The sequence below is a fragment of the Ovis canadensis genome, chromosome 7 (genome assembly GCF_042477335.2).
Source record: "Ovis canadensis isolate MfBH-ARS-UI-01 breed Bighorn chromosome 7, ARS-UI_OviCan_v2, whole genome shotgun sequence".
Lineage (NCBI taxonomy): Eukaryota > Metazoa > Chordata > Mammalia > Artiodactyla > Bovidae > Ovis > Ovis canadensis.
The window spans coordinates 82704362-82730910 of record NC_091251.1 but is presented as its reverse complement, the minus strand read 5'-3'; the positions used below and the strand labels follow the sequence as shown (position 1 = coordinate 82730910).

Here is a 26549-nt window from a genome sequence, read left to right as displayed (position 1 = left end):
CATCCAGCCATCTCATCCTCTGTCGTCCCCTTCTCCTCCTGCCCCCAATCCTTCCCAGCATCAGAGTCTTTTCCAGTGAGTCAACTCTTCGCATGAGGTGGCCAAAGTATTGGAGTTTTCAGCTTTAGCATCATTCCTTCCAAAGAAATCCCAGGGTTGATCTCCTTCAGAATGGACTGGTTGGATCTCCTTGCAGTCCAAGGGACTCTCAAGAGTCTTCTCCAATACCACAGTTCAAAAGCATCAATTCTTTGGCGCTCAGCCTTCTTCACAGTCCAACTCTCCCATCCATACATGACCACTGGAAAAACCATAGCCTTGACTAGACAGACCTTAGTCAGCAAAGTAATGTCTCTGCTTTTGAATATGTTATCTAGGTTGGTCATAACTTTTCTTCCAAGGAGTAAGCGTCTTTTAATTTCATGGCTGTAGTCACCATCTGCAGTGATTTTGGAGCCCCCCAAAATAAAGTCTGACACTGTTTCCCCGTCTATTTCCCATAAAGTGATGGGACCAGATGCCATGATCTTCATTTTCTGAAAGTTGAGCTTTAAGCCAACTTTTTCACTCTCCTCTTTCACTTTCATCAAGAGGCTTTTTAGTTCGTCTTCACCTTCTGCCATAAGGGTGGTATCATCTGCATATCTGAGGTTATTGATATTTCTCCTGGCAATCTTGATTCCAGTTGTGTTTCTTCCAGTCCAGCGTTTCTCATGATGTACTCTGCATAGAAGTTAATATGGAACGCTTCACGAATTTGCGTGTCATCCTTGCGCAGGGGCCATGCTAATCTTCTCTGTATCGTTCCAATTTTAGTATATGTGCTGCCGAAGCGAGCACTGCATAGAAGTTAAATAAGCAGGGTGACAATATACAGCCTTGACGTATTCCTTTTCCTATTTGGAACCAGTCTGTTGTTTCATGTCCAGTTCTAACTGTTGCTTCCTGACCTGCATACAGATTTCTCAAGAGGCAGGTTAAGTGGGGTTAAAGAAAAAAAAAAAAAACGTTTTATGTGACTAGAGAAAGCAATGTAGAAAAAAGTTTGTCCTTTTCTCCTCCTCAAGAGCCTCAAACCCCTTTCTCCTCCTCGGGGCACTGGACTTCTTATCAACCTACGTAATAATTGACACTCTCAAAATGATATTTATAATAGAAATAATAAATAATACTAGTTAATTCTAAGAGCACAAAAGAAAGAACAAATATTATTACTGTGTATGAGCCACTATGCCCTTCACAGGCATTTTTTTTTTCATTTAAATTATATATCCTTCTTGGGTACAGATAAGGAAAAAAATTAGGGTCACTGAGGGCTGAGCTACCTGGATTCCAACCAAGCTGGAGTTGGCTGAAGTCCTCAGAAAATGCTCCTGGCACTAGGCTCAAGGGCAAGTGTTGCCCAAGCTGCGCTTTCCCATTGAACAATCACACTAGAATCACTTGCAAGGTGCTTTCCAAATGTTGGTGGACACAGGGCCAATCCTACTCATACTTGGTTAATTTGGTGAGGGAGTGGCGATAGCGGGGGGTGGGAAAAAACACAAACAAAAACAAAAACAAAAACGGGTGGTCTGTTAGGTCCCTGTAGTTAAAGATTAGAAGGGAAAGGAGGAGGCCGAATTCATAGGCTGGAATATTTGTACTCTTCTTGAGCTTCGAAAACTATTTGCATCTCAAAACAACTGTAAAAGAATCGGTCTTGGGATTACAAATGCTGTGACTACCTTACGAATAGGAATATCTCCAAATGCTTAAGTGACCCACGCCGCTTGTTCCCACTGCAACCCCTTACTGGGCGCCCTGGCGGACAAAACTTGGGCAGCGATCTCCAGGCTGGGCGCCCCACGCCCATCGCGGGCAGAACGGGGGCGGGCTCCCCGCGGGGGGGTTCGGGGCGCGCCTTGCGGCTCCTCCCTCCTGCCTGCTCTCTGGGCGGGTCGGGGCCGCTGGGCGGGCGGCGGAGCGGAGGCGCGATTGCAGCCAGGCGGCCTAGGCGCAGTCTAGGCGGGGGTCAGTCTATCTTCCTCTCGCGGAGCAGGGCGCGATGAGCTGGGAACTGCTGCTCTGGTTGCTGGCGCTGTGCGCGCTGCTAGCGTTCGTGGTGCAGCTGCTGCGCTTCCTACGGGCCGACGCGGACCTCACCCTGCTGTGGGCCGAGTGGCAGGGGCGACGCCCAGGTGAGGACCTGCTGCCGCCTCTCTGCCCTGGGGGCCCGGGTTCCGTGCGATCGGATTTCCGCCGCTCCTGCGTCCCTCCGGGTGGCGTGGAGCTTCCAGGCGGCGAGGCTGCGCCTTTCTCAAGGGCTCTGGTTCGGGGTGGAACGGACTTGCCTTTTACTTGCTGAAGTGAAAGAACCTTGGAATGGGCGGGGGGCCTTCAGGTCTCTTGAGTTCTCCGCCTGGCTCGTAGGGATTCTGAAGCCGCGTGGGAGGACAGTACTTGGAGAAACAGTGCGCTGGTAAAGGAGTGTCCTTTTGAGGCTACTTCCTGAAGTTGTTTATCTGCCATCTTTCACTCTACTCGAGAGTAGTGAAATGGAATTTGAGATAATACAGTCACCCACAAAGCTGCCTACCCATTGGGATAAAAGTAGAGAACTGGAGTGGGTGATTTGCCTGAAGGAAGGCCGTTATTGGCATACTAAAAGACATTCTACTTGTCTTTTATCTATGCCCAGCTTAATATTTGATGGTCGTTTACTAAACGCATTCTATGTGCTAGGCAGTGCACCAGGCCCTTTTCATTTGTGACGGTTCACCTTTACAATGACTCTTATAAAGTAGGCATTATTAATCTTATTTTCATAATGCGCAGAGAAGTTCAGTGGGCTGTCCAGAGCTAGGCTTTGGGTCTACAAGGGCCGGCAGGAAGTGGGATTTCCCTGGACCTAGTTTCCCCACATGAAAATATCTAAATCATGTGAGGAGGTTTCCCTGGAAGTGATTAAGTGAAAGTGTTAGTTGCTCAGTTCAGTTCTGTTCAGTTCGGTCGCTCAGTCGTGTCCACTCTTTGCGACCCCATGAATCGCAGCCCGCCAGGCCTCCCTGTCCATCACCAACTCCCAGAGTTCACTCAGACTCACGTCCATCGAGTCCGTGATGCCATCCAGCCATCTCATCCTCTGTCGTCCCCTTCTCCTCCTGCCCCCAATCCCTCCCAGCATCAAAGTCTTTTCCAATCAGTCAACTCTTCGCATGAGGTGGCCAAAGTACTGGAGTTTTCAGCTTCAGCATCATTCCTTCCAAAGAAATCCCAGGGTTGATCTCCTTCAGAATGGATTGGTTGGATCTCCTTGCAGTCCAAGGGACTCTCAAGAGTCTTCACCAACACCACAGTTCAAAAGCATCAATTCTTCGGCGCTCAGCCTTCTTCACAGTCCAACTCTCACATCCATACATGACCACTGGAAAAACCATAGCCTTGACTAGACGGACCTTAGTCGGCAAAGTAATGTCTCTGCTTTTGAATATGTTATCTAGGTTGGTCATAACTTTTCTCCAAGGAGTAAGCGTCTTTTAATTTCATGGCTGCAGTCACTATCTGCAGTGATTTTCCAGCCCCCCAAAGTAAAGTCTGACACTGTTTCTACTGTTTCCCCATCTATTTCCCATGAAGTGATGGGACCAGATGCCATGATCTTCGTTTTCTGGATGTTGAGCTTTAAGGCAACTTTTTCACTCTCCTCTTTCACTTTCATCAAGAGGCTTTTTAGCTCCTCTTCATTTTCTGCCATAAGGGAGGTATCATCTGCATATCTGAGGTTATTGATATTTCTCCTGGCAATCTTGATTCCAGTTGTGCTTCTTCCAGTCCAGCGTTTCTCATGAGGTACTCTGCATGTAAGTTAAATAAGCAGGGTGACAATATACAGCCTTGATGTACTCCTTCTCCTATTTGAAACCAGCCTGCTGTTCCATGTCCAGTTCTAACTGTTGCTTCCTGGCCTGCATACAGATTTCTCAAGAGGCAGGTCAGGTGGTCTGGTATTCCCGTCTCTTGAAGAATTTTCCACAGTTTATTGTGATCCACACAGTCAAAGGCTTTGGCATAGTCAATAAAGCAGAAATAGATGTTTTTCTGCTTTTTCCATGATCCAGCGGATGTTGGCAAGTTGATCTTTGGTTCCTTTGCCTTTTCTAAAACCAGCTTGAACATCAGGGAGTTCACGGTTCACGTATTGCTGAAGCCTGGCTTGGAGAATTTTGAGCATTACTTTACTAGCCATGTGAGATGAGTACAATTGTGCGGTAGTCTGAGCATTCTTTGGCATTGCCTTTCTTTGGGATTGAAATGAAAACTGACCTTTTTCCAGTCCTGTGGCCATTGCTGAGTTTTCCAAATTTGCTGGCATATTGAGTGCAGCACTTTCACAGCATCATCTTTCAGGATTTGAAACAGCTCCAACTGGAATACCATCACCTCCACTAGCTTTGTTCGTAGTGATGCTTTCTAAGGCCCACTTGACTTCACATTCCAGGATATCTGGCTCTAGATGAGTGATCACACCATCGTGATTATCTGGGTCGTGAAGATCTTTTTTGTACAGTTCTTCCATGTGTTCTTGCCACCTCTTCTTAATATCTTCTGCTTCTGTTAGGTCCATACCATTTCTGTCCTTTATTGAGCCCATCTTTGCATGAAAATTTCCCTTGTTATCTCTAATTTTCTTGAAGAGATCTCTAGTCTTTCCCATTCTGTTGTTTTCCTCTATTTCTTTGCACTGATCGCTGAAGAAGGCTTTCTTATCTCTTCTTGCTATTCTTTGGAACTCTGCATTCAGATGCTTATATCTTTCCTTTTCTCCTTGGTTTTTCACCTCTCTTCTTTTCACAGCTATTTGTAAGGCCTCCCCAGACAGCCAGTTTGCTTTTTTGCATTCCTTCCAACTCTTGGGGACTCATGGACTGTAGCCCGTCAGGCTCCTCTGCCCATGGAATTCTCCAGGCAAGAATCCTGGAGTGGGTTGCCCTTCCCCTCTCCAGAGTTATCTTCCCAACCCAGGGGTCAAACTCCTGATCCTCACTGCAGGCAGATTCTTTACTGTCTGAGCCACCAGAGAAGCCCTGGAAGTGATAACTATAAAAATGGAGCCAGAGAGGGAAGGGGAGCTCTATCACTTACATGGGGGTGAAAATTGGTTCTTGGGGACTGAGAAAAATCTTAGATGGTACAAGGTTTTATGCCCCTCCTAAGCTCAACCCTAACTGACAAAGTATTATTCCTTAGTATTTCATTTTTCTTGTTTCTTTTCTTGGAGGAGGGTGTAGCACTTACATTGAGTTCATGGAAAATATGTAAAACATGTGCAAGCTCAGGGTTACAAAACTATGGCAAATAGATGGCTGTGATTGGCAGACTTTCTCTTGGTCATTGGCCCATCTCAGCAGATGGAATGCATGTACCTATTGGCTGCTTTGTCGACTTTAGTGTTTGATCCTATTTGTGCTTAGTGTTAACTTGGACTTTGAGATTACATAAAAATACTTTATATTTTACTGTTCTACAAAAGTTACTCAAATGATAATGTCAAGTGCTAAAGAGAAAAAACGTTGACAATATCTAGCAGCTAGTTAAATGAAAAGTTATTTTCATATATCAAGCAGAAGTTAAGGTGATTAAAGATAACTTTAAAGAAATTCATTTGGTGTCTTCAGTGTTTTACTTTTGCTGGAAAAATACCAGTTTCGAAGGGTTTTTAAACATTTAATTACTTTGCTATTATTATCGTGTAGTTATATAATTTGCTGATTTACAAATGTAATATGATCCATTGCAATTTATGTAAATACATGTTATTCAGCAAAATAACTTTTGTAAATTTATAGTTGTAAAGTTAAATGTTAATAGCTTTTAAATTTAAATTTAACTTTTAACTTTCCAATTTCACCATGCTTAAACCTGCACTTACTGAAGAATAAACTTTATAGAACTCCTTTTATGTCTAAACCATAGATACATACATGTAAGGACTTCCCAGGTGGCACTAGTGGTAAAGAAGCTGCCTGCCAATGCAAGAGATAAAAGAGATGCAAGTTCTATCCCTGGATGGGCAAGATCCCTTGGAGGATGGTATGGCAACCCACTCCAATATTCTTGCCTGGAGGATTCCATGGACAAAGGAGCCTGGCAGGCTATGGTCCATAGGGTCACAAAGAGTTGGACATGACTGAAGCAACTTGGCATGCAGATATATGAAGATACATAAACATATATTTGTGAAATTAAAATGTTATAGGGACATTATTAGGAAAAATGACTAAAAAGACTTCTAGGGGCTCTGGGAGGGGAGGATTAGGGGGTGAGAGAGTTGGAAGGGAGGTGAGGGCGATAATGAAATAGAGTTAAAGGAACATGAAGATAGATTCAAGTTCTGAAAACAGCTCAGATTGGAAAGATGGGCAGACTCTATTAAAGGTTTTTTAAAAAATTATCCTCTTTTTCATCTTTATATTGTTCTTGTTCAGTTGTGAAGTCGTGTCCATCTCTCTACAACCCCCTGGACTGCAGCATGCTAGGCTTCCCTGCCTTTTGCTATTTCCCTGAGTTTGCTTAAATTCATGTCCATTGAATAAGTGATGCTATCCAACCATCTCATCTTCTGTTGCTCCCTTCTCCTCTTGCCCTCAATCTTTCCCAGCATCAGGGTCTTTTTCAATGAATCAGCTCTTTGCGTCAGGTGGCCAAAGTATTGGAACTTCAGCTTCAGCATCAGTCCTTCCAATGAATATTCAGGGTTGATATCCTGTTGGATTGACTGGTTTGACCTCCTTGCAGTCCAAGGGACTCTCAAAATTCTTTTCCAACACCACAGTTTGAAAGCATTAATTCTTCAGCGCTCAGCCTTCTTTATGGTCCAACTCTCACACCCAAGCATGACTACTGGAAAAACCATAGCTTTGCCTCTATGGACCTCTGTTGGCAAAGTAATGTCTCTACTTTTTAATATGCTGTCTAGGTTGGTCATAGCTTTTCTTCCAAGGAGTGAACATCTTAATTTCATGGCTGCAGTCACTGTCCACAGTAATTTTGGAGCCCAAGAAAATAAAATCTGTTAACTGTTTCCACTTTTTCCCCATCTATTTGCCATGAAGTGTCACTTTAAAAAGTTGACAATATACTCACATAAGGCAAAAATACAAATACAAAATATATGTATTTAAAAATACAAAAGGATACATGGTGACAAGTAAAGCTCACTCTCACCCTTGTCTCCCAGCTGCCCAGTGTGCCTTTTTGGAGGCAACCACCATTTCCTCCCTTTTATGTATCGGTCTAGAGATCCCGTCTATGTCTCCAAGCATGTATCTCACATGGTAAAATTTCAGAGTGACTAATTTTAGGTACTGCACATAGATCCAGAAAAATCCATGGCACCAGTCCAGAGTAGGAAAAGTCTCAACAGCAGAACATATGTGAGGAAAACAGCTCCTATTTGAGAGTGACCTCAATGAGAGTCAACTGTGCAGTGCCAGAAAAGATTAGGCAAGCTTTTGGAGCTGTTTCGTGTCTTATGGAACAAACTGCAAACAACAAAAGATGTTTTCTGAATTCCTGCTTGTGTTGGCCTCTGTGCTGGGCACTGGGGACACAGCAGTGGCTGAGCCAGCCACTGTCTGGGCCTTCACGGCATGTCCCTTCTGAAAGACAAGGGAAGTGGTTTAGTCAAGTCACCCTACTTGGAGCTGTTTAGACCCCTGGGAATCCTGTATCCTGCTCTGGCCAGCTCCTTTCAATAGAACATTGACCAGTTGGAGCTTGTACAGAGGGTGTGAGAAGAAGGGTGAGGAAACCAGATGCCGTGTCATCTGAGGGAAAGTAGCAGAAATTGGAGGTGTTTATTTAGCCTTAGAGAAGCAAGAGATGAAAGGACTTAAGGAGGACATAGCAGCTGTCTTCGAACAGATGAGACACTGTCATGTGCGAGACAGGCCTGATTTATCCTTCCTGACACCACAAGGCAGAACTGCTGCCAGCTGCTGCTGGTCTGTAGAAGTTAAAGGTATCAGTATAAGAAAATTCCTGAAGCCCTTGAATGATTGTGCTCAGTGCTCAGTCACCTCAGTCATGCCTGACTCTTTGTGACCCTATGGACTTTAGCCCGCCAGGCTCCTCTGTCCCTGGGATTTTCCAGGCAAGAATACTGGAGTGGCAGTCATACCCTCCTCCAGGGGATCTTCCCAACCCAGGGAGAGAACCTGGGTCTCCTGTGTCTTCTGCATCACAGGTGGATTCTTTACCCTGAACCACCCAGGAAACCCATCTTGAATGATTAGACTTACCCCTCCCAAATGAGCTGGTGCCTCAGAGGTAACTAGATTACTCATCCTGTGAGGGAATCAAATGGTCAACAGCTTGAGGGGAGAGTTCTTAACCTAAGTTGGGGGTTGAACTCTAAGTTTCCTTTCAACTCTGAGAGTCTGCATTCAGAGGCTCTTTAGGGGAGGCCATGGTGTATGTCAGATTTTGTCGAATTGTTTTTTTTTTTTTTTGACATTTTATTTATTTATTTTATTATTTTAAAAAGTCTTTATTGACTTTGTTGCAATATTGCTTCTGTTTTATTTTTTTTTGCTTTTGTTTTTTTTTTTCTGGCCCTGAGGCATGTGGGAACATTGCTTCCTGACCAGGGATCAAATCCACACCCTCTGCATTGGAAGGTGAAGTCTGAACCACTGGACTGCCAGGGAAGTCCCTGTAGAATTGTTAAATAATTGGTGCTAAGTTAAAAAGTTTTCTTCTCCACAGTGGGAAGAAGGGTATCAGAACTGCAGATGTACTAAGGTAAATGTGAGCCTGATAGTTTTCATTGTTGTATTAATATTTGCATATTGGTATAATAGTTAGAATTGGACATGGAACAACAGACTGGTTCCAAATAGGAAAAGGAGTATATGAAGGCTGTATATAGTCACCATGCTTATTTAACTTATATGCAAAGTACATCATGAGAAACGCTGGGCTGGAAGAAGCACCAGCTGGAATCAAGATTGCCAGGAGAAATATCAATAACCTCAGGTATGCAGATGACACCACCCTTATGGCAGAAAATGAAGAGGAACTAAAAAGCCTCCTGATGAAAGTGAAAGAGGAAACTGAAAAAGCTGGCTTAAAGCTCAACTTTCAGAAAACGAAGATCATGGCATCTGGTCCCATCACTTCATGGGAAATAGATGGGGAAACAGTAGAAACAGTGTCAGACTTTATTTTGGGGGGCTCGAAAATCACTGCAAATGGTGATTGTAGCCATGAAATTAAAAGACACTTACTCCTTGGAAGAAAAGTTATGACCAGCCTAGATAGCATATTCAAAAGCAGAGACATTATTTTGCCAACAAAGGTCCGTCTAGTCAAGCCTATGGTTTTTCCTGTAGTCATGTATGGATGTGAGAGTTGGACTGTGAAGAAAGCTGAGTGTGAAAGAATTGATGTGTTTGAACTGTGGTGTTGGAGAAGACTCTTGAGAGTCCCTTGGACTGCAAGGAGATCCAACCAGTCCATTTTAAAGGAGATCAGTCATGGGTGTTCTTTGGAAGGACTGATGCTAAAGCTGAAACTCCAATACTTTGGCCACCTCATGCGAAGAGTTGACTCATTGGAAAAGACTCTGATGCTGGGAGGGATTGGGGGCAGGAGGAGAAGGGGATGACAGAGGATAGATGGCTGGATGGCATCACCGACTCAATGGACGTGAGTTTGAGTGAACTCCGGGAGATGGTGATGGACAGGGAGGCCTGGTGTGCTGCAATTCATGGGGTCGCAAAGAGTCGGACAGGACTGAGCTACTGAACTGAACTGATGCAAATGAAGAGGGCTTCCCAGATGGTTCAGTGGGTAAAGAGTCTGCCTGCAGTGTGGTAGACTTAGGCTCAATCCCTGGGTCGGGAAGATTCCATGAAGGAGGGCATGGCAACTTACTGTAGTATTCTTGCCTGGAGAATCCCATAGACAGAGGAGCCTGGTGGGCTATGGTCCATAGAGTCACAAAGAGTTAGACATGACTGAAGTGACTGAGCACGCATGCATGCATGCATGCACAAATGAAATCTTTCTTACTGCTCTGCTAGCTAGTAAATATACAAACAAATTATATTTACCTTGGAGTCTTATATACTACAGAACTTTGGAACAGTAAGTAGGAGATCAAACAAGTCAATCCTGAAGGAAATCAATTCTGAATATTAACTGGAAAGACTGATGTTGAAGCTCCAATATTTTGGTCACCTGATGAAAAAAGCCAACTCATCGAAAAAGACCCTGATGCTGGGAAAGATTGAAGGCAAGAGGAGAAGGGGGTGACAGAGGATGAGATGGTTAGATGGCATCACTGACTCAACGGACATGAGTTTGAGCAAACTCAGTGAGATAGTGAAGGACAGAGACACTTGGTGTGCTGCAGTCCATGGGATTGCAAAGAGTCAGAGATGACTTAGCTACTGAACAACAAGTTCCCCAAAAATCTGCAAGGTTGCTCAGTTGAGCCTTTCCATAAAAGTGCATCAGATTTAGGAGTTCCCTGGTGGTCTAGTGGTTAGGACTCAGAGCTTTGACTGCTGTGGCCTGGGTTCAATTCCTGGTCAGGGAACTGAAATCTTGCAAGCCAACAAACAAACAAAATACATAGTGCAATAGATGATAGGAAAACGCTGTAGCCCAGACACTGTATTTGGGATGTTTCTGTCCTTTGTTTAGATATTTACATGAAATTGCTTTCCTGATGATATTTTCTTGAATTGCTAAGAGAGTTGGGTCTACAATATTGACCATATTAAAATGTGGCAGCTTAGGCTAGAGGTCAGACATACCTTGACAAATATCCTAGCTCTGCCAGGATTCTTGGATGTTTATTCAACAGTGACTTGTGGAGTCCTTCCTCTAAGCGAGTTTCTGTGCTAGGCACTGAGGACATAGCAATGAATAAAGGAGACAGGGCCCCAGCCTTAAGGAAATGTACAGTCTAGTGGTGTAAATTAATCTCTGTAAACCTCAGTTTCCTTTCTTGTAAAACTGAGATAATTCCTGTTTCATAAAGTTCTTGTGAAGATTTTAATAAGGTAATAAAAAAAGCACATGGGAAGCAATGGAAAAATGTTAAGCCATTGAAGTTAGTAATCCCATTGCCTTTGGCTGGGGAAATTAGAACATTCAATGTTTTGCTGCCAAAATCCATTTGTTACACAATTTTGCAACAACTAGAGTTGACATTTTATTAAGCACTGAGTCCCCTGGAGGAGGGTATGGCAACCCATTCAAGTATTCTTATCTTGAAAATCCCACAGACAGACAAGCCTGGTGGGCTACAGCCCATGGATGGCAAAGAGTTGGACATGACTGAAACAACTTAGCTCACACTTCCACACGTGTGTCAGTCACTGTTCTGAGTGCTTTACATGTTTTAACTCATTTCTCTCAACAATTCTATGAAGGAGGTTTTATTATTAATTCAATTTTCCACTTTTGGAAAATGAAAGCATTGAGTTCCCACACAGGAGCATTTCATGGCTGTGTGTGACACGGCTGGCTCTTGAACCCTGGGAGTTGAAGTACAACAGAGCACATACTGACTCACCAACACTTAGACTTTAGAATTGTTTGACTAAAATAGTAAACTGGCTTGCTGATTTTAACTTTTCTGATCCAAAATCATCAATGTGTATCTTAAATAATACCTTGTTTCCTATTTTTGACAAATAACACATTTTAATAAGGTACACAGGAGCATTGCACTGCCCTGACTCGATGGATTCAGGTGGACAGTGGCTATCATGTGCTGAAGTACAAATAAGTTTTTCGTTGGACAATAAACCACTTGTCAGTGCTTTATTTCACATTTTTACAATCTTTTACAAGATGATATCTGGCAAGCAGAGTATAAGATTTCATCTCGCTCTCATATGTATTTCATCTTGGGTGAACTACTAGATTCTTCTAAGATGAAGGCTCAGGCATTTGGAAGCTCTTCTACAAAATGACCTTTAGTTGCTAGGCATCAGATTATGATTGACAAGTGGGGAAAACATGACTTTAAAAATTCAGGGTGATTCTACCATACCATAGAGTAGAACTTGGTATACTCAGATTTATCATCAATACCACCAATGTGAGAAATTAGAATAGAATAGAAAACTGGATGGAACCAGAAGTGATCATCTTATCTGAAACCCTCACTTATGAATAAGGAAGGTAAGAAAATGAATCCAGATACTTTCTATCTACTTACCCTTACTTTTCATGATCAAATATGCAGATAAATAGAGCCTTAGAGTCAGACCATGGAGTTGTAAGGCTTACCTTGAAGTAAAGTCTGGAAAACTCTCAAAGAGTCTAGAATACACAAAACAATACAATTAGTAATAAACTGTTACTAATATGATTTCTAACACTAGGTAGAAAGTGTTTCCTTAAGATATTTAATTAAAAAAATTTTTAAACCACTTTATTGAGGTATGATTGTCATATAAGAAATTGTCCATATTTAATGTACACAACTGGATGAGTTTGGGGTAAGTATACACTTGTGAGATCATCACCTCAACAATCAGGGCTGTAAACATAGGATACTTAAATTTTTAAGTTCCACATATTGTATCTTCATATTCGATGATATTGTTTAAAACTATTTTTTTTCCTTTGGTCAATCTTTGCTTTATGGTTGTAACCCATAGCTTATTTTCTCCCCTCAATCCCCACCCCCTTTTCAATAGAATGGGAGCTGACCGATATGGTGGTGTGGGTGACTGGAGCATCAAGTGGGATTGGAGAGGAATTGGCTTGCCAGCTGTCCAAACTAGGAGTTTCTCTTGTACTGTCAGCCAGAAGAGTGCATGAGTTGGAAAGGGTGAAAAGAAAGTGCCTTGGTGAGTAAATCTAAAATAGCAGCAGTGCTGCCTAGAACTAAATTAGAGCCCAGAGTCAAAATTTGGGAATTTTAGAGGGAAGAGGGGGATTTTCATGGGCAGTAGACTCTGGTTCCAAATGCTGAATGCTTTGATCCAACTCCTTTCCCTTTTGTCACTTCTTAGTTACCTGGCCTGACCTTTTTCTTCTTTTTCTGCCATCTTTCTACCTTTTTTTTTTTTACACTAATACTTAGCATTAGGGATTGATCGTCAGTTCTCTCAAATGCTGGTTTGGATTTTTAGTGACCACATAAATGTCTTACATTTTTATCTTAGACAAAGAACAATTTGGTTCTTATGAATGACATACATATATGTTACCATAGAAATTAACTTGATATTGTGTTAAAATGTCTGACATTAAAGTCATATGAAATAATATAAGATTTTTGTTGTAAAGGACAAAAAAACAGGAGTGTAATTAAATTTTTTTTCTGGTCGCATTGTGCAGCATGTAGGATCTTAGTTCCCTGACCAGGGATTGAACCAGTGCCCCTGCAGTGGAAGTGTGGAGTCTTAACCACTGGACCACCAGGGAAATCCCAGAGTAGAATTAAGTTTGAGAAATGCAAGTTGATATAAAATTTTTCATATATACAGGACAATAGTGTTTTTGTTTATCTGTTTGGGTTTTGGTGTAGTTCACAGTAAAAGCAGTCTCAAGTAATACGGTTATTATTTCTCATAGGAAATTTAATATCTACACTGAAATAATTTTGAATTTTCCAGAAGATCGTTGTTGTTGGTTTTTTTTCTGTCATCTACTTGTCATTCTTTAAAAATCTTTCTTTCACTTTGCTGATGGGACTAATCACCCAGATATGGAGTTAGCATCAGCCACAAGCCCTCTTTCACGATATTGCTCTTAAAGGCCTCTTGTGTTTTTCCACTGGGCCACTTCTTTGGACAGTTGCTCCTCTGCTGTTGAGACTTGCACAGGAAGAAATGAACCATAACAGTGTTTCTTAGCTTGAGTAAGATTGTTTTCCTTTTATCTGTCATATCATGGGTACAGACTTTTCTATTGGTTTTAAAAAAGTTAGTATTTCACAATTTACTCCTGTGCCCATAAAGCCTTTTCACCTCTTCTCTACTTACTTGTTTCTCTTACCAAAACACAACTTTGTTGTATTTCAGGGCTAGAATTCAAGGAAATTCGTTTGAACTGTTGTTTTGATAATAGAAATAGAGAGGCTGTTACAGCCCAACGTGTTTCTTGGTTGGGAATTTCAGGATTGTGTCCTTTTCCTTATTCACCTCCTGGAATCCTTAGCCTCTGAAAGGAATCTTTTCTGTGTTACGTGAGTGGAAGACCCAAATTCTCACTGATTTTCAGCAGAAATTTTTTAAAATTGTGTTTAAAAATCAAGCAGTGAACCTATTATATAACAGATGTACAGAAATACCTCTGTACCTCTAAAGGAATTGATCTAAAATGTTTGCTTTTTTAGTTTGTAGTATAATCTTGATTCCTTCTAGAAGCTGTTCCAATACTGAAGTGGGTAGCCTATCCCTTCTCTAGCAGATCTTCCTGACCCAGGAGTCGAACTGGGGTCTCCTGCACTGCAGGCGATCTCTTTACCAACTGAGCTGTCAGGGAAGCCTGGTCTAATGTTAGGTTGTATATATTTAAATAGAAGAAAGGAATTCTGTTTCCTGGGTACCCAGTCAGTTTTTTGTTCGATAAGATCCGCTTCTTGGTCCTTAAAGAGAACCTCATCCACAGGGCTTCACCCAGAAATGAGCTCATTGCTAAGTGTGGTTGTAGGGTGGGTGTTAAATGTAATGTGAATAGCACAGGACTTCCATATTAATTTTAAGTGTCTTTATTTAGAGAATGGTAATTTGAAAGAAAAAGATATCCTCATTTTGCCCCTTGACCTGACTAACAGAAGCTCCCATGAGACGGCTACCAAAGCAGTTCTCCAGGAGTTTGGCAGAGTAAGTAGCGTTTTGAGTGCATGAATCTTGCTCTGAAGTAGCTGCAAAAGAGATTCCCATCTGTGGTGCTAGCATTCAAAGGGCTCCAGGCAAATGGGTTCATGAAGCATCTCACTTCATCTCAAGGGCCCAGCTGGGTCTCTTAATCTCTGAATCGGTGGCTTTATGTATTAATAATTGGAACTTTTCCTACCTTAATAAATTAACTCCTCCATGTAGGACAAAAGAAGCTAAAGATTTACTGTGCCTTTTATTTCTGTTACATTATTTTCCATAAAAAGTAACTTAAGGTGGGAATTTAATTCCATAGGTGAATTTTTGTTTTATCTTTTTCTATTGCTGACCTCTGGAAATGTACTGTCCTGTTCCATTAATTCAAGTTAACAATATAGCCAACCATCCCTAGGAATTCCAACAATCCATCTAACGTCATCCCTAAAGTACCCCTTTTCTGATTTTCTTTACTTAGATTGACATTCTGGTCAACAATGGTGGAGTATCCCAGCGTGCTTTGTGTGTGGACACCAGCCTGGATGTCTTCAAGGAGCTAATAGAGCTTAACTACTTAGGGACGGTGTCCTTGACAAAGTGTGTTCTGCCTCACATGATTGAGAGGAAGCAAGGAAAAATTGTTACTGTGAATAGCATTGTGGGAATTATAGCTGCACCACTTTCTACTGGATACTGTGCCAGCAAACATGCTCTCCGGGTAAGGCTGTCAAAACTCAACTCTGATAGAACTGACCTGAACGTGTGTTTGGAACATTTACTGCAAGAGGTCATTGGAACTAGGTAGTGATGTTTGGAGACAGAGAGACCCAAGAAGATCTTGGGTAGAAGACTTACCCAGAAGATGCTAAAAAGGCTTGAGCCTCACATGCCTCTTCCTAATTCTGCAAACATGCAATGAGTACCTATACTGTGTCATACACTGCAACATATCCTGGGAATATAAAGATGATATGATCCCTGCCCTTAAAAACTGTATAGTCTAGTTGACATGACTTGTCCTTTACCTTGTCCTCATTTCTACCACATCTTCATGGCAAATTTGGGGTCTACCCCTGTTTCTTCTACACACATTTCAGGATTCTACATACATTTACTCGTCCTTCTCATTTCTATGACTTTGTTTCCTTCCCCTTTGTTGTTGGTGTTTATTTTACCTGAATTTCTAAATGTACATGCCTATCAGAAATAGAAAATTTCCACTGGGTGACTAGCCCTGAGCATCAAATCCCTGCTGGGTCTAGCCTCGATTCTGTTTACTCTGACTTCATTAGAAGAAAATCTAATTAAGGCAGAGTCTGCTGCTGCTGCTAAGTTGCTTCAGTCGTGTCCGACTCTGTGCGACCCCATAGACGACAGCCCACCAGGCTCCCCCATCCCTGGGACTCTCAAGGCAAGAACACTGGAGTGGGTTGCCATTGCCTTCTCCAATGCATGAAAGTGAAAAGTGAAAGTGAAGTCGCTCAGTCGTGTCTGACTTCGCGACCCCATGGACTGCAGCCTACCAGGCTCCTCCATCCATGGGATTTTCCAGGCAAGAGTACTGGAGTGGGTTGCCATTGCCTTCTCCGGAGAAAGTTTAATTTGGCCTGTGTAACTTATGAGATATGAGTACTAGAAATGAATAAATTTTTAATGTTGGCTTAAGAATGGATGAGAAGAAACTGTAACTATATACACTATGCTGCTGCTAAGTTGCTTCAGTCGTGTCCGACTCTGTGCGACCCCATAGACAGCAGCCCAACAGGCTCCCCCCGTCCCTGGGATTCTCCAGGCAAGAACACTGGAGGGGGTTGCCATTTCCTACTCCAGTGCATGAAAGTGAAAAGTGAAAGTGAAGTCGCTCAGTCGTGTCCAACTCTTCGCGACCCCATGGACTGCAGCCTACCAGGCTCCTCCGTCCATGGGATTTTCCAGGCAAGAGTACTGGAGTGGGGGTGCCATTGCCTTCTCTATAACATGGAGCAAATTAAATTGTAAGGCCAATAGGAGGGAAAATGATTAATAGAGACATGATTTATAATTAATGCCATTGAAGGTCAGTTTATGTAGAATGTTTCACTGTTGGAATAATAAGATGCAATAGCTGAAAGGTCATCAGTTTCATGAAAATTTGAAGCTTTGCTTCCATAGGATCCTCTTTCTGCTGTGAAGAGCAGACAATTGCAGAGAGTGATGAAACGAAATACTGCACTGATGATTTCCTCATATTTGGTAATAGGGTGTCAGTTACTTCCAGCAGGGAAGTTGGGCAACTCTCAGGCAGGCACATGAGGGAAGGTAGCCACCCCATCTGTTTGGTACCCAGTATCCCATAAGATATGCAGGATACTTTCAATCAAACACAGTAGAAGTTGTCTGGCCTGCCTTCCAAGACTGTTTTGTACTGGATTTGATTGTCTGATACCATGTGTCAAGTTGAGATCTAGTTATACCAGTAGCTGAACACTGAAACCAGGAGTCTCTTTTTGAAGGGCACATTTCCTTCCCTGATACTCAGCAAGCTAGAGAGTGAACTTACTTGTTGAAAAGTTCACACACTATACTAGATGTGATTTCAAGCAAGGAGAGGTTTTAGTGTCTGGAGTATTGGCTTCCATGGTGTCCTCTCCCCTCTTCTGCTATAGAGGGGCAGAAGGTTAAAGTTCATTCATTCATTTACAAAGCCTTTTTTCCTGTCCATCTGAGTCAGGTACTGTATTAGTCTCAGACAGCACAAACCCTCAAAGGCCTTGTGTTTGTTAGGCATCAGCATTAAAGGCTGGTAACTGTTTAATCTTATTGGATCATAAATGAATGTACCTATGTTGGCTGCTTAGGCTTTTCAAAGTTAACTCAGTTTATCACAGTGTAGTCTTGGAATATTGCCTGATTTAGGAGAAGAGATGAGGAGAAGTAGATGTTTACTTCCTATATGGTTTAGAAATAGGCAGTATCTTTTAAGTCTAGAAGGTCTAGCTTGTTTTTACAAAAGTCATTGAGTAAGCAATCATATTACATTTTTAACTAGCCATGTACTCTCTTACTACACCAAAAATAAAAATTTTTGTTGAAACTAATAGTCTTCAGATAGTAATTGAAAAACGGAACTGTTCCTCTATGATAGTTTCCCTTAAGTATTAATTCCAACTTGCTCCCTGTTGCCCTACCATAGGCCACTTTGAGGGATCATCAAAAGAAATCCAGCCTCAATGATGCTCAGTGAACATGCACCCCTTTTGGAGTGGGGAGCTGGTGACTGGGTATCAGACTCTTCGAGGGTAGTCTCTCACTTATCCGGTGCAAAATCACTGATGGCACAAGCTAAACCACTGCCACTGGGAGGGTGAACCACTCATACCTGGAAAGAGTTAATGATGCCTGTTATAGATTGCTTGCGGTCTTACGTTTAAAAATGCCTCATCTTGTGTAATTACATTCCCTGTCCTTTACTCAGGCATTTCAGAACACATTTTGATAATGTGCTGCTATTGTCCTTCATAAAAAGTTGAAGAAAAGTAATTTCATACTATTAAACATGAGATATGTGTCTGTCTGTATTTATTTATTTATTTTTTGTCTATTAGGGATTTTTTAATACCCTCCGAACTGAACTTGCCACCTACCCAGGTATAACAATTTCTAACATTTGCCCGGGACCTGTGCAATCAAATATTGTGAAAAATGCCCTAACTGAAGAAGTCACAAAGGTAAAATTTCTAGTTGGAGAATAATTTGAATGCTTTAGTAGTCATACCCTGGCCTTACATCACTATGCCTCAGGATTTTCATGTTAGAATCCCTTATGAATTATTTACATAACTTAACTCAGCATTAGGAAAGTTGTTAAGGTTAGCTGATAGTGCTTTGGCATCCAGCTTTAGTAATAGCTAAAGAAATTACTAAGATACTGCTTATAAGTGATCCACTATTACGTCAGCTATCAATATTTTAAAAACCCAGTTTTAATCAATTCACAAATCATAGCAATGTTGAAAGTTCTGTGTGGCTGAATTTTAGTAAATTAAATTTTACTGGGATTTTAAAAGGGATTATGGTAAAGGAACTTAGCAAAAAACCCCCTGTTGAGATGTAATAGTTTTAGGTTGGCCTCATCCAGGCCTGTGCTTCCCTCAGCTCATAGATTACACGTAATTAATCTACCAAATGAATAATAAATGTCTCATGAAGAATCCAGTATCACTCCATAATACAAAAAACTCTCTAAAGACCATGAAAATTTCCTTCTTTTCCACTAATATTTCTACTGAGATATAAATCTATGTTTCCATGTAAATGTTTACATATATAATTTATATTTTACATTTTCTATGGAGGCACTATAGTAAAATAGAATAAGCACAATGTACAGGAATCAGGGGACCTGGAATATAGAACTGGTTACTACTAAATGGTCTGTGTGAGCACAGATAAAAGTTACTGCCTTTCTGGGCTTATTTATTTGTAAAACAGTAGTAGATTAACTAGAGTAGCAGTTCCAAATTTTTTCAATATCAAGAAACCACTTTTATCTTCTTTCTCTATTTCATCCTCATAGACTCCATGTTTTATAGAACTTCATTTGCTAAATGTATGTATTAATAACTTGTTTAAAATTTTTATTATTAAAATGACATAGAGTTATCATTAAGTACTTTCAGTTCAGTTCAGTTCAGTCGCTCAGTCATGTCCGACTCTTTGCGACCCCATGAACCACAGCACGCCAGGCCTCCCTGTCTATCACCAACTCCTGGAGTTCACTCAGACTCACGTCCATTGAGTCGGTGATGCCATCCAGCCATCTATCCTCTGTCGTCCCCTTCTCCTCCTGTCCCCAGTGCCTCCCAGCATCAGAGTCTTTTCCAATGAGTCAACTCTTTGCATGAGGTGGCCAAAGTACTGGAGTTTCAGCTTCAACATCATTCCCTCCAAAGAAATCCCAGGGCTGATGGTACAATACTAAGCAAAAGTGAATAACTGTTATCTTTTAGTTAGCCTGCACACTTATCTGGTTAAGTATATGAATTCCATTAGGTTTTCTGAAATATATAGCTTATGTGTGCATGCTTAGTCAGGTCTGACTCTGCGACCCCATGGACTGCAGCTCCCTAGGCTCCTCTGTTCATGTAATTTTCCAGGCAAGATTACTGAAGTGGGTTGCCATTTCCTCCTTCAGGGCATCTTCCGGACCTAGGGATCAAACCCGCATCTCTTGCATCTCTTTCAATGGCAGGCGGGTCCTGTGCCACCTGGGAAGCCCACAAATAGCTTACAGGCACCCCTTAGTGCCTATGGGGACTCCTGAGGGGCATGAGGTCACAGTAAAGGAATCACTCAACTGGATGTCTCCTAAAAGTTCTGTGAGATACCCTAGATAAATACTTATCACTCACGAATTTTTCAAAATTTTCTTAGAGTACAGGCAGCACTGCAGACCAGTCCTACAAGATGGCAACCAGTCGTTGTGTGCGGCTGATGTTAGTCACCATGGCCAATGATTTGAAGGAAGTTTGGATCGCTGATCAGCCTTTTTTGCTAATGTTCTATTTGTGGCAATATATGCCAACCTTGGCCTGGTGGTTAACCAACAAAGCAGCAAAGAGAAGGATTGAGAACTTCAAGAGTGGTGTGGTAAGTCCAATTTATACATTTCTGAATTCATATCAATCTTGTAGGAAAACATGAAATTTTCCAATGCTTAAAAACTTTTCTTACTGTCTGCCAATCTCATGATATATTAATAAATACAAAAGATATAAAAAGTTTTCCATCCTCAATGCATATCTGTCGGTAAATTACTACTGGTCTTGGAGAAAGTTTTCTACAAGGTAAAAATCAAATCAAAGATTGCCACTTTTTTCTTCTGTGTTGCTATTTGGCCAGTGTATGTGCCAAAATGCTTTTTCTCCACCATGTCTCCCCACAAACTCCAACCCATCCTACAAGTCTCTACATTTTGTGTCACCTCCTTGGGTTGATACCTGGCCTCCCTCCTATTTCTCCCCAGGACTAGGTGCACATCAGCCCTCTGTCAAAGCACTTCCACACTAGTAAGAGATATAGTTTCACCTGTAGTACTGGTTCCTTTGACTTTGTTCCAGAAGGTCAGTTTGCACATCTGAAATGTGCCTAAGTCCATGTTTAGGAAAACTTGCTGATAGCTTATTCTTTCAGCACTCATTTTTCCAGAAAAGTGAGGAATGTTAAATGAACTGGTGAAAAAAGAAACAAAACCCCCCAAACCCAAATGAAATACTTAAAGAGACTTAAAGGTTATAAAAACTTTCAATATGCACTAACATGTTTGGAACTTGAAAAATCACAGAGAGGGCTATTCATTTTATACTAACCAGTTTGTTTTGGGTCAAAACATTTATAAGTGATTTCATAATGTTGGAACTTGGTACTGTGGGTTGGTTCTAAAGGTAGAGCTTCATCAAATATTGCATCAGGGTCTGAAATTTAGAGGACAGCTGATAAAGTGGCATTGTGCCCAGTGATAGGTAAGAGTTGAGGGGAAAGGCCACCTTACTAAAGAGGTGACTCAACATTCTGGTTAAAAGCATGGAGCAAGGTGCTGGGCTACCTAGGCTGAAATCCCAGCTCTACTCCATACTCATCCTACGATCCCAGGCAAATTATTTCTCCCCATCTACAATACTTTGGCCACCTGATGTGAAGAACTGACTCATTGGAAAAGACCCTGATGCTGGGAAAGACTGAAGGCAGAAGAAGGGGACAGAGGATGAGATGGTTGGATGGCATCACCGACTTGATGGACATGAGTTTGAGCAAGCTCCGGGAATTGGTGATGGACAGGGAAACCTGGTGTGCTGCAGTCCATGGGGTTGTGAAGAGTCGGACACGACTGAGTGAACTGAACTGAACTGAACCATCTACAAAATGGAAGATTACTGTTGATAGTAGCACCTAGTCATAGGATTGTTATGGGGATTAAATGAATTAGTATGTGGAAAGCTCTTAAAACATACCATGGTATGTTACACTCATTAAGTATTAGCTGTTACTGCTTTTGTTTTGATGGCAGGAGGATATTTAGCAAACAGACAGTAAAGATTAAAGAATTAAATAATATGGCAGAGGGAGAATGCATTATAGAAATCATTGTTTCAGAGGGGAAAGAAGGATTAGGGGCTAGAGTTTCAGTCCCATTGTAGTAGTTGTTCATAAGAAGGTTATTTTATTTTGTTTACAGAATACCGACAGAATACCTAATGTAAATCTTGGGCTTCCCTAGTGCCTCAGTAAAGAATCCACCTGCCAAGGCGGGAGATGTAGGTTTGATACCTGGGTCAGGAAGATCCCCTGGAGAAGGAAATGGCAACCCACTCCAGTATTCTTGCCTGGGAAATCCCATGGACAGGGGATCCTGACGGGCTATACACCATGGAGTAGCAAAAATGTCAGACATGAGTTAGCAACTAAACAACAGTAGTGTAAATATAGTCATTGCCTTACATCTAACATTTGCTAAAAATCATGACTTCTCTCTTCCTACCAACATATTTGAATTATTGCTTGTTACATGGTCTCATTGCTTTATCACTTTATGATAAACTGGGCATCCTTTCAACTCCCCAAATCATTCTGAGATATATCTTATTCTTTACACAAAACCCTGGAAACTTTAAAAAGTTGTTCATTTTTTTTTTTTACTTCTCTCCTCATTGCTCTTTCCTCCCTACTTTATTTTGCATTGTGTATATTCATCTCCTTATTGAAATTTGTTTGTAAGAATCTCAGTTAAGAGAATGCCACTATTATTCCCAAACTAAATGTTGTTGTTATTCAGTCACTAAGTTGTGTCTGACTCTACGATCTCATAGATTATAGCACCCCAGGCTCTTCTGTCCTTCCTATCTCCTGGAGTTTGCTCATATCCATGTTCATTGAGTCGGTGGTGCTATCTAACCATCTCATCCTCTGTTGCCCCCTTTTCCTTTTGCTTTCAATATTTCCCAGCATCAGGGTCTTTTCCAGAGTCAGCTCTTCTCATCAGGTGGCCAAAGTATTGGAACTGCAGCCTTAACATCAGTCCTCCCAATTAATATTAAGGGTTGGTTTCCTTTAGGATTGATTGGATTGATCTCCTTGCAGTCCACATGACTCTCAAAAGTCTTCTCCGGCACCACAATTTGAAAGTTTCAGTTCTTTGGTGCTCAACCTTCTTCATGATCCACCTCTCAAATCCGTATATGACTACTGGAAAAACTATGACTATATGGACCTCTGTTGGCAAAGTGATGTCTCTGCTTTTTAATACATTGTCTAGGTTCGTCATAGCTTTCCTTCCAAGGACCACATCTTTTAATTGCATGACTGCAGTCACCGTCCACAGTGATTTTGGAGCCCAAAATATCTGTCAGTGCTTCCACTTTTCCCCTTCTATTTGCCATGAAGTGATGGGACCAGATCCCATAATCTTAGTTCTTTGAATGCTGAGTTTTAAGCCAGTTTCTTCACTCTTCTCTTTCACTTTTACCAAGAGGCTCTTTAGTTCCTTTTTACTTTCTGCCATTAGAATGGTATCATCTGTATATCAGAAGTTGTTGATATTTCTCCCAGCAATCTTGATTTCGGCTGGTGATTCATCCAGCCCAGCATTTTGCATGATGTACTCTGCTTAGATGTTAAATAAGCAGGGTGACAATATACAGTCATGTCGTTTCCCAATTTGGAACCAGTTGTTCAACATCCAGTTCTAACTGTTTCTTCTTGACCCACATCCAGGTTTCTCAAGAGACAGGTAAGGTGGTCTCTTAAAGAATTTTCTGCAGTTTGCTGTGATCCACACAAAGGCTTTAGGGTAGTCAGTGAAGCATAAATAGATGTTTTTTCTGGAATTCCCTTGCTTTCTCAATGATCCAACAAATGTTGGCAACTTGATCTCTGGTTCCTCTGCCTCTTTGAAACCCAGCTTGTACATCTGGAAGTTCTTGATTTGCATACTGCTGAAGCCTAGCTTGAAGGATTTTGAGCATACCCTTGCTGGCACATGAAATGAGCACAGTTGTACAGTAGTTTGAACATTCTTTGGCATCGCCAAATGAACCAAGATCATTTTGTCATTTTCTTGTGCTTTTCTCCTGCTTGACCACATTCAATTTACCTTGATTCGTGGATCTAACATTCCAGGTTCCTATACAATATTGTCCTTTACAGCATTAGACTTTACTTTCACCACCAGACACATATATCTACAACTGAATGTTTTTTCCGCTTTGGCCCAGCCACTTAATTCTTTATGGAGCTATTAGTAATTGCCCTTTGCTCTTCCCCAGTAGCATACTGGACACCCTGTGACCTTAGGGGGCCCATTTTCTGGTGTTCTATCTTTTTGCCTTTTCATACCGTCCATGAGGTTGTCTAGGCACAAATTTGTTTCTGTTCTCTAGGCTAGTAACAGTATGTCTGGAACTTTGTTTTGATGAATTGTTATTAATTTTAGGCATCAAAAACAATAACATCATTGAATTTGTATTATAATTTGTTTTTGTCTTATTTAGTATAAATTCTTGAGAGTGGTAAATGGGTATCTTCCCAGATGAAATGTCACCTCTTAGAAATTATTGAATTGCCTTGTTTTACTCTTTAAGCAATATACTAAAAGTTCACAAATGATTTTGGAGTTATCTTTCAAGTATTTTAATTCTAAAGACTCTTTGTATTTATTAAAGCAAGCCAGTGTAGGTGTGACATGCTGATCAGAAGAGTAATAGTAGAAATTTCAGCATTTATGAAATAGCATACTCAGATGTTAACAAATGACAGGGAAATAATGTTGCTAAGCCCCTTAGAGATATTTTGTGTAGCTTGAGAATTTTGGCTATGATTTTGATTCCTATTAAAGTATTTTTCCAAGGACTTATAAGGATTCTCAACAGTGAATCATAATGATATAGCTTCTCAGAACAGAAGGAATTAATTGTCAAAAACTGGGGTAGAAGGAACTGATTCATGTTTCTGTTATTCTGTTATAGGATGCAGACTCCTCTTATTTTAGAAGCGTGAAAAAAAAACATGACTGAAGGAGTACTTGCATTTTTCAAGCCACTGGAAAGAGAAATGGAAAACACAGAAAACAGTGATCTTCTTATACATTGAAGAATAATTTGTCATTTTATTTCTTAATAGAGACAACTTTCCTTTCAATATGTAATAAATAACAAGAATGACAGGAGTCTTGCAATAAATATGTTAATACATATTACATTCCTGGGTAACGTACTCTAGTATATATGCTTAAAATCTAGGTTAGCAGAATGCTAACCAAAGAATTACAGTAATCCATTTACCATAAATGCACGGGCTATTACATGAGGCAGAGTGCTGGGTAGTGGGCAGATACAAAGAAGTGTCTGAAAAGGTCCTGCCTCCAAGGTGCTCACACTCTCTTGGAAGAGTTCATAGGTACAAATGACCGGAATTTGACACCGTAGGTAGGACTCATAGCAGCCATTATTTTTTAAAACCTGTTATGTGTCATTTGCTGTACTGAGGTGGTTTGTAATTAGTTAATTAACTTATTCCTCATAACAACACTCTAAGGTAGGTGGTATTATCCACCTTTGTAGATGAAGAAAAAAATGCCCAAAGCAAGTAGATATTACTTTCCCAAGGTCACAGAGCTAGTAATGGGTAAAGCCTGGGTTAAACTCAGCTCAGGAAGATTCCATTGGTGACTTTCTTACTTTAGTTATTATTGTTAATTTTACTTTAACCTTTAGTGTCTTACAGTAGAAAACATGCGTAGGCTACAACAGAAAACCAACAGATGTTCCTTGACTATTTACTATCAAGGGAGAAGAACAGGGGAAGAAAAACATGGTTCTCATTGCTAAGTGGTTCACATTTTAGTTATAGACAAGGTTCAGTTCAGTTCAGTTCAGTCACTCAGTTGTGTCTGACTCTTTGCAATCCCACAAACTGCAGCACGCCAGGCTTCCCTGTCCATCACCATTTCCCAGAGCTTGTTCAAACTCATGTCCATCACATTGGTGATGCTATCCAACCATCTCATCCTCTGTCACCCCTTCTTCTCCTGCCTTCAATCTTTCCCAGCACCAGGGTCTTTTCCAATGAGTCAGTTCTTCGCATCAGGTGGCCAAAGTCCTGGAGGCATCAGTCCTTCCAATGAATATTCAGGACTGATTTCCTTTCAGTTCAGTTCAGTCGCTCAGTCATGTCCGACTCTTTGCAACCCCATGAATCACAGCACGCCAGGCCTCCCTGTCCATCCTTTAGGATTGACTAAATCCTAAGGTTGGATCTCCTTACAATCCAAGGGACTCTCAAGAGTCTTCTCCAATACCACAGTTTAAAAGCATCAATTCTTCAGCACGCAGGTTTCTTTATGGTCCAACTCCACACCAATACATGACTACGGGAAAAACCATAGCTTTGACTAGATGGACCTTTGTTGGCAAAGCAGTGTCTCTGCTTTTTAATATGCTGTCTAGGTTGGTAAAGAATCTGCCTGCAATGCAGGAGAGCTGGGTTCAATCCCTGGGATGGGAAGATCCCCGGAGAAGGAAATGGCAGCCCATTCTAGTATTCTTGCCTGGAGAATCCCATGGACAGAGGAGCCTGGCAGGCTATCAATCCATAGGGTCACAAGAGTCAGACATGACTTAGTGACTAAACCACCACCACCACTAGGTTGGTCATAGCTTTTCTTCCAAGGAGCAAGCGTTTTTTAAT

At 41.3% G+C, this 26549-nt stretch overlaps 1 protein-coding gene and 1 non-coding gene across 2 annotated transcripts; one reads left to right on the top strand and one right to left on the bottom strand.

Moving 5' to 3' along the window:
• Window positions 1-733: 733 nt before the first annotated feature.
• On the bottom strand, window positions 734-840 carry LOC138444518 (U6 spliceosomal RNA). The gene has a single exon (XR_011258535.1). It is a non-coding gene; the product is annotated as a U6 spliceosomal RNA (small nuclear RNA).
• A 749-nt stretch (window positions 841-1589) lies between these two features.
• DHRS7 (dehydrogenase/reductase 7) lies at window positions 1590-25061 on the top strand. Its single transcript, XM_069596747.1, has 7 exons — window positions 1590-2180; window positions 12705-12857; window positions 14734-14840; window positions 15310-15549; window positions 18416-18538; window positions 20244-20459; window positions 24830-25061. The coding sequence occupies exons 1-7, from the start codon at window positions 2048-2050 to the stop codon at window positions 24875-24877; spliced, it is 1020 nt and encodes a 339-aa protein (XP_069452848.1). The 5' UTR covers window positions 1590-2047; the 3' UTR covers window positions 24878-25061.
• The last annotated feature ends 1488 nt before the right edge of the window (window positions 25062-26549 follow it).

Excerpts from the sequence above, each read along its gene's own strand:
- DHRS7 (XM_069596747.1), top strand. The coding sequence starts at position 2,048 with ATGAGCTGGGAACTGCTGCTCTGGTTGCTGGCGCTGTGCGCGCTGCTA. Across the intron at positions 2,181-12,704 it reads GTGGCAGGGGCGACGCCCAG|AATGGGAGCTGACCGATATG; the intron begins GTGAGGACCTGC and ends CCTTTTCAATAG. Across the intron at positions 12,858-14,733 it reads GGTGAAAAGAAAGTGCCTTG|AGAATGGTAATTTGAAAGAA; the intron begins GTGAGTAAATCT and ends GTCTTTATTTAG.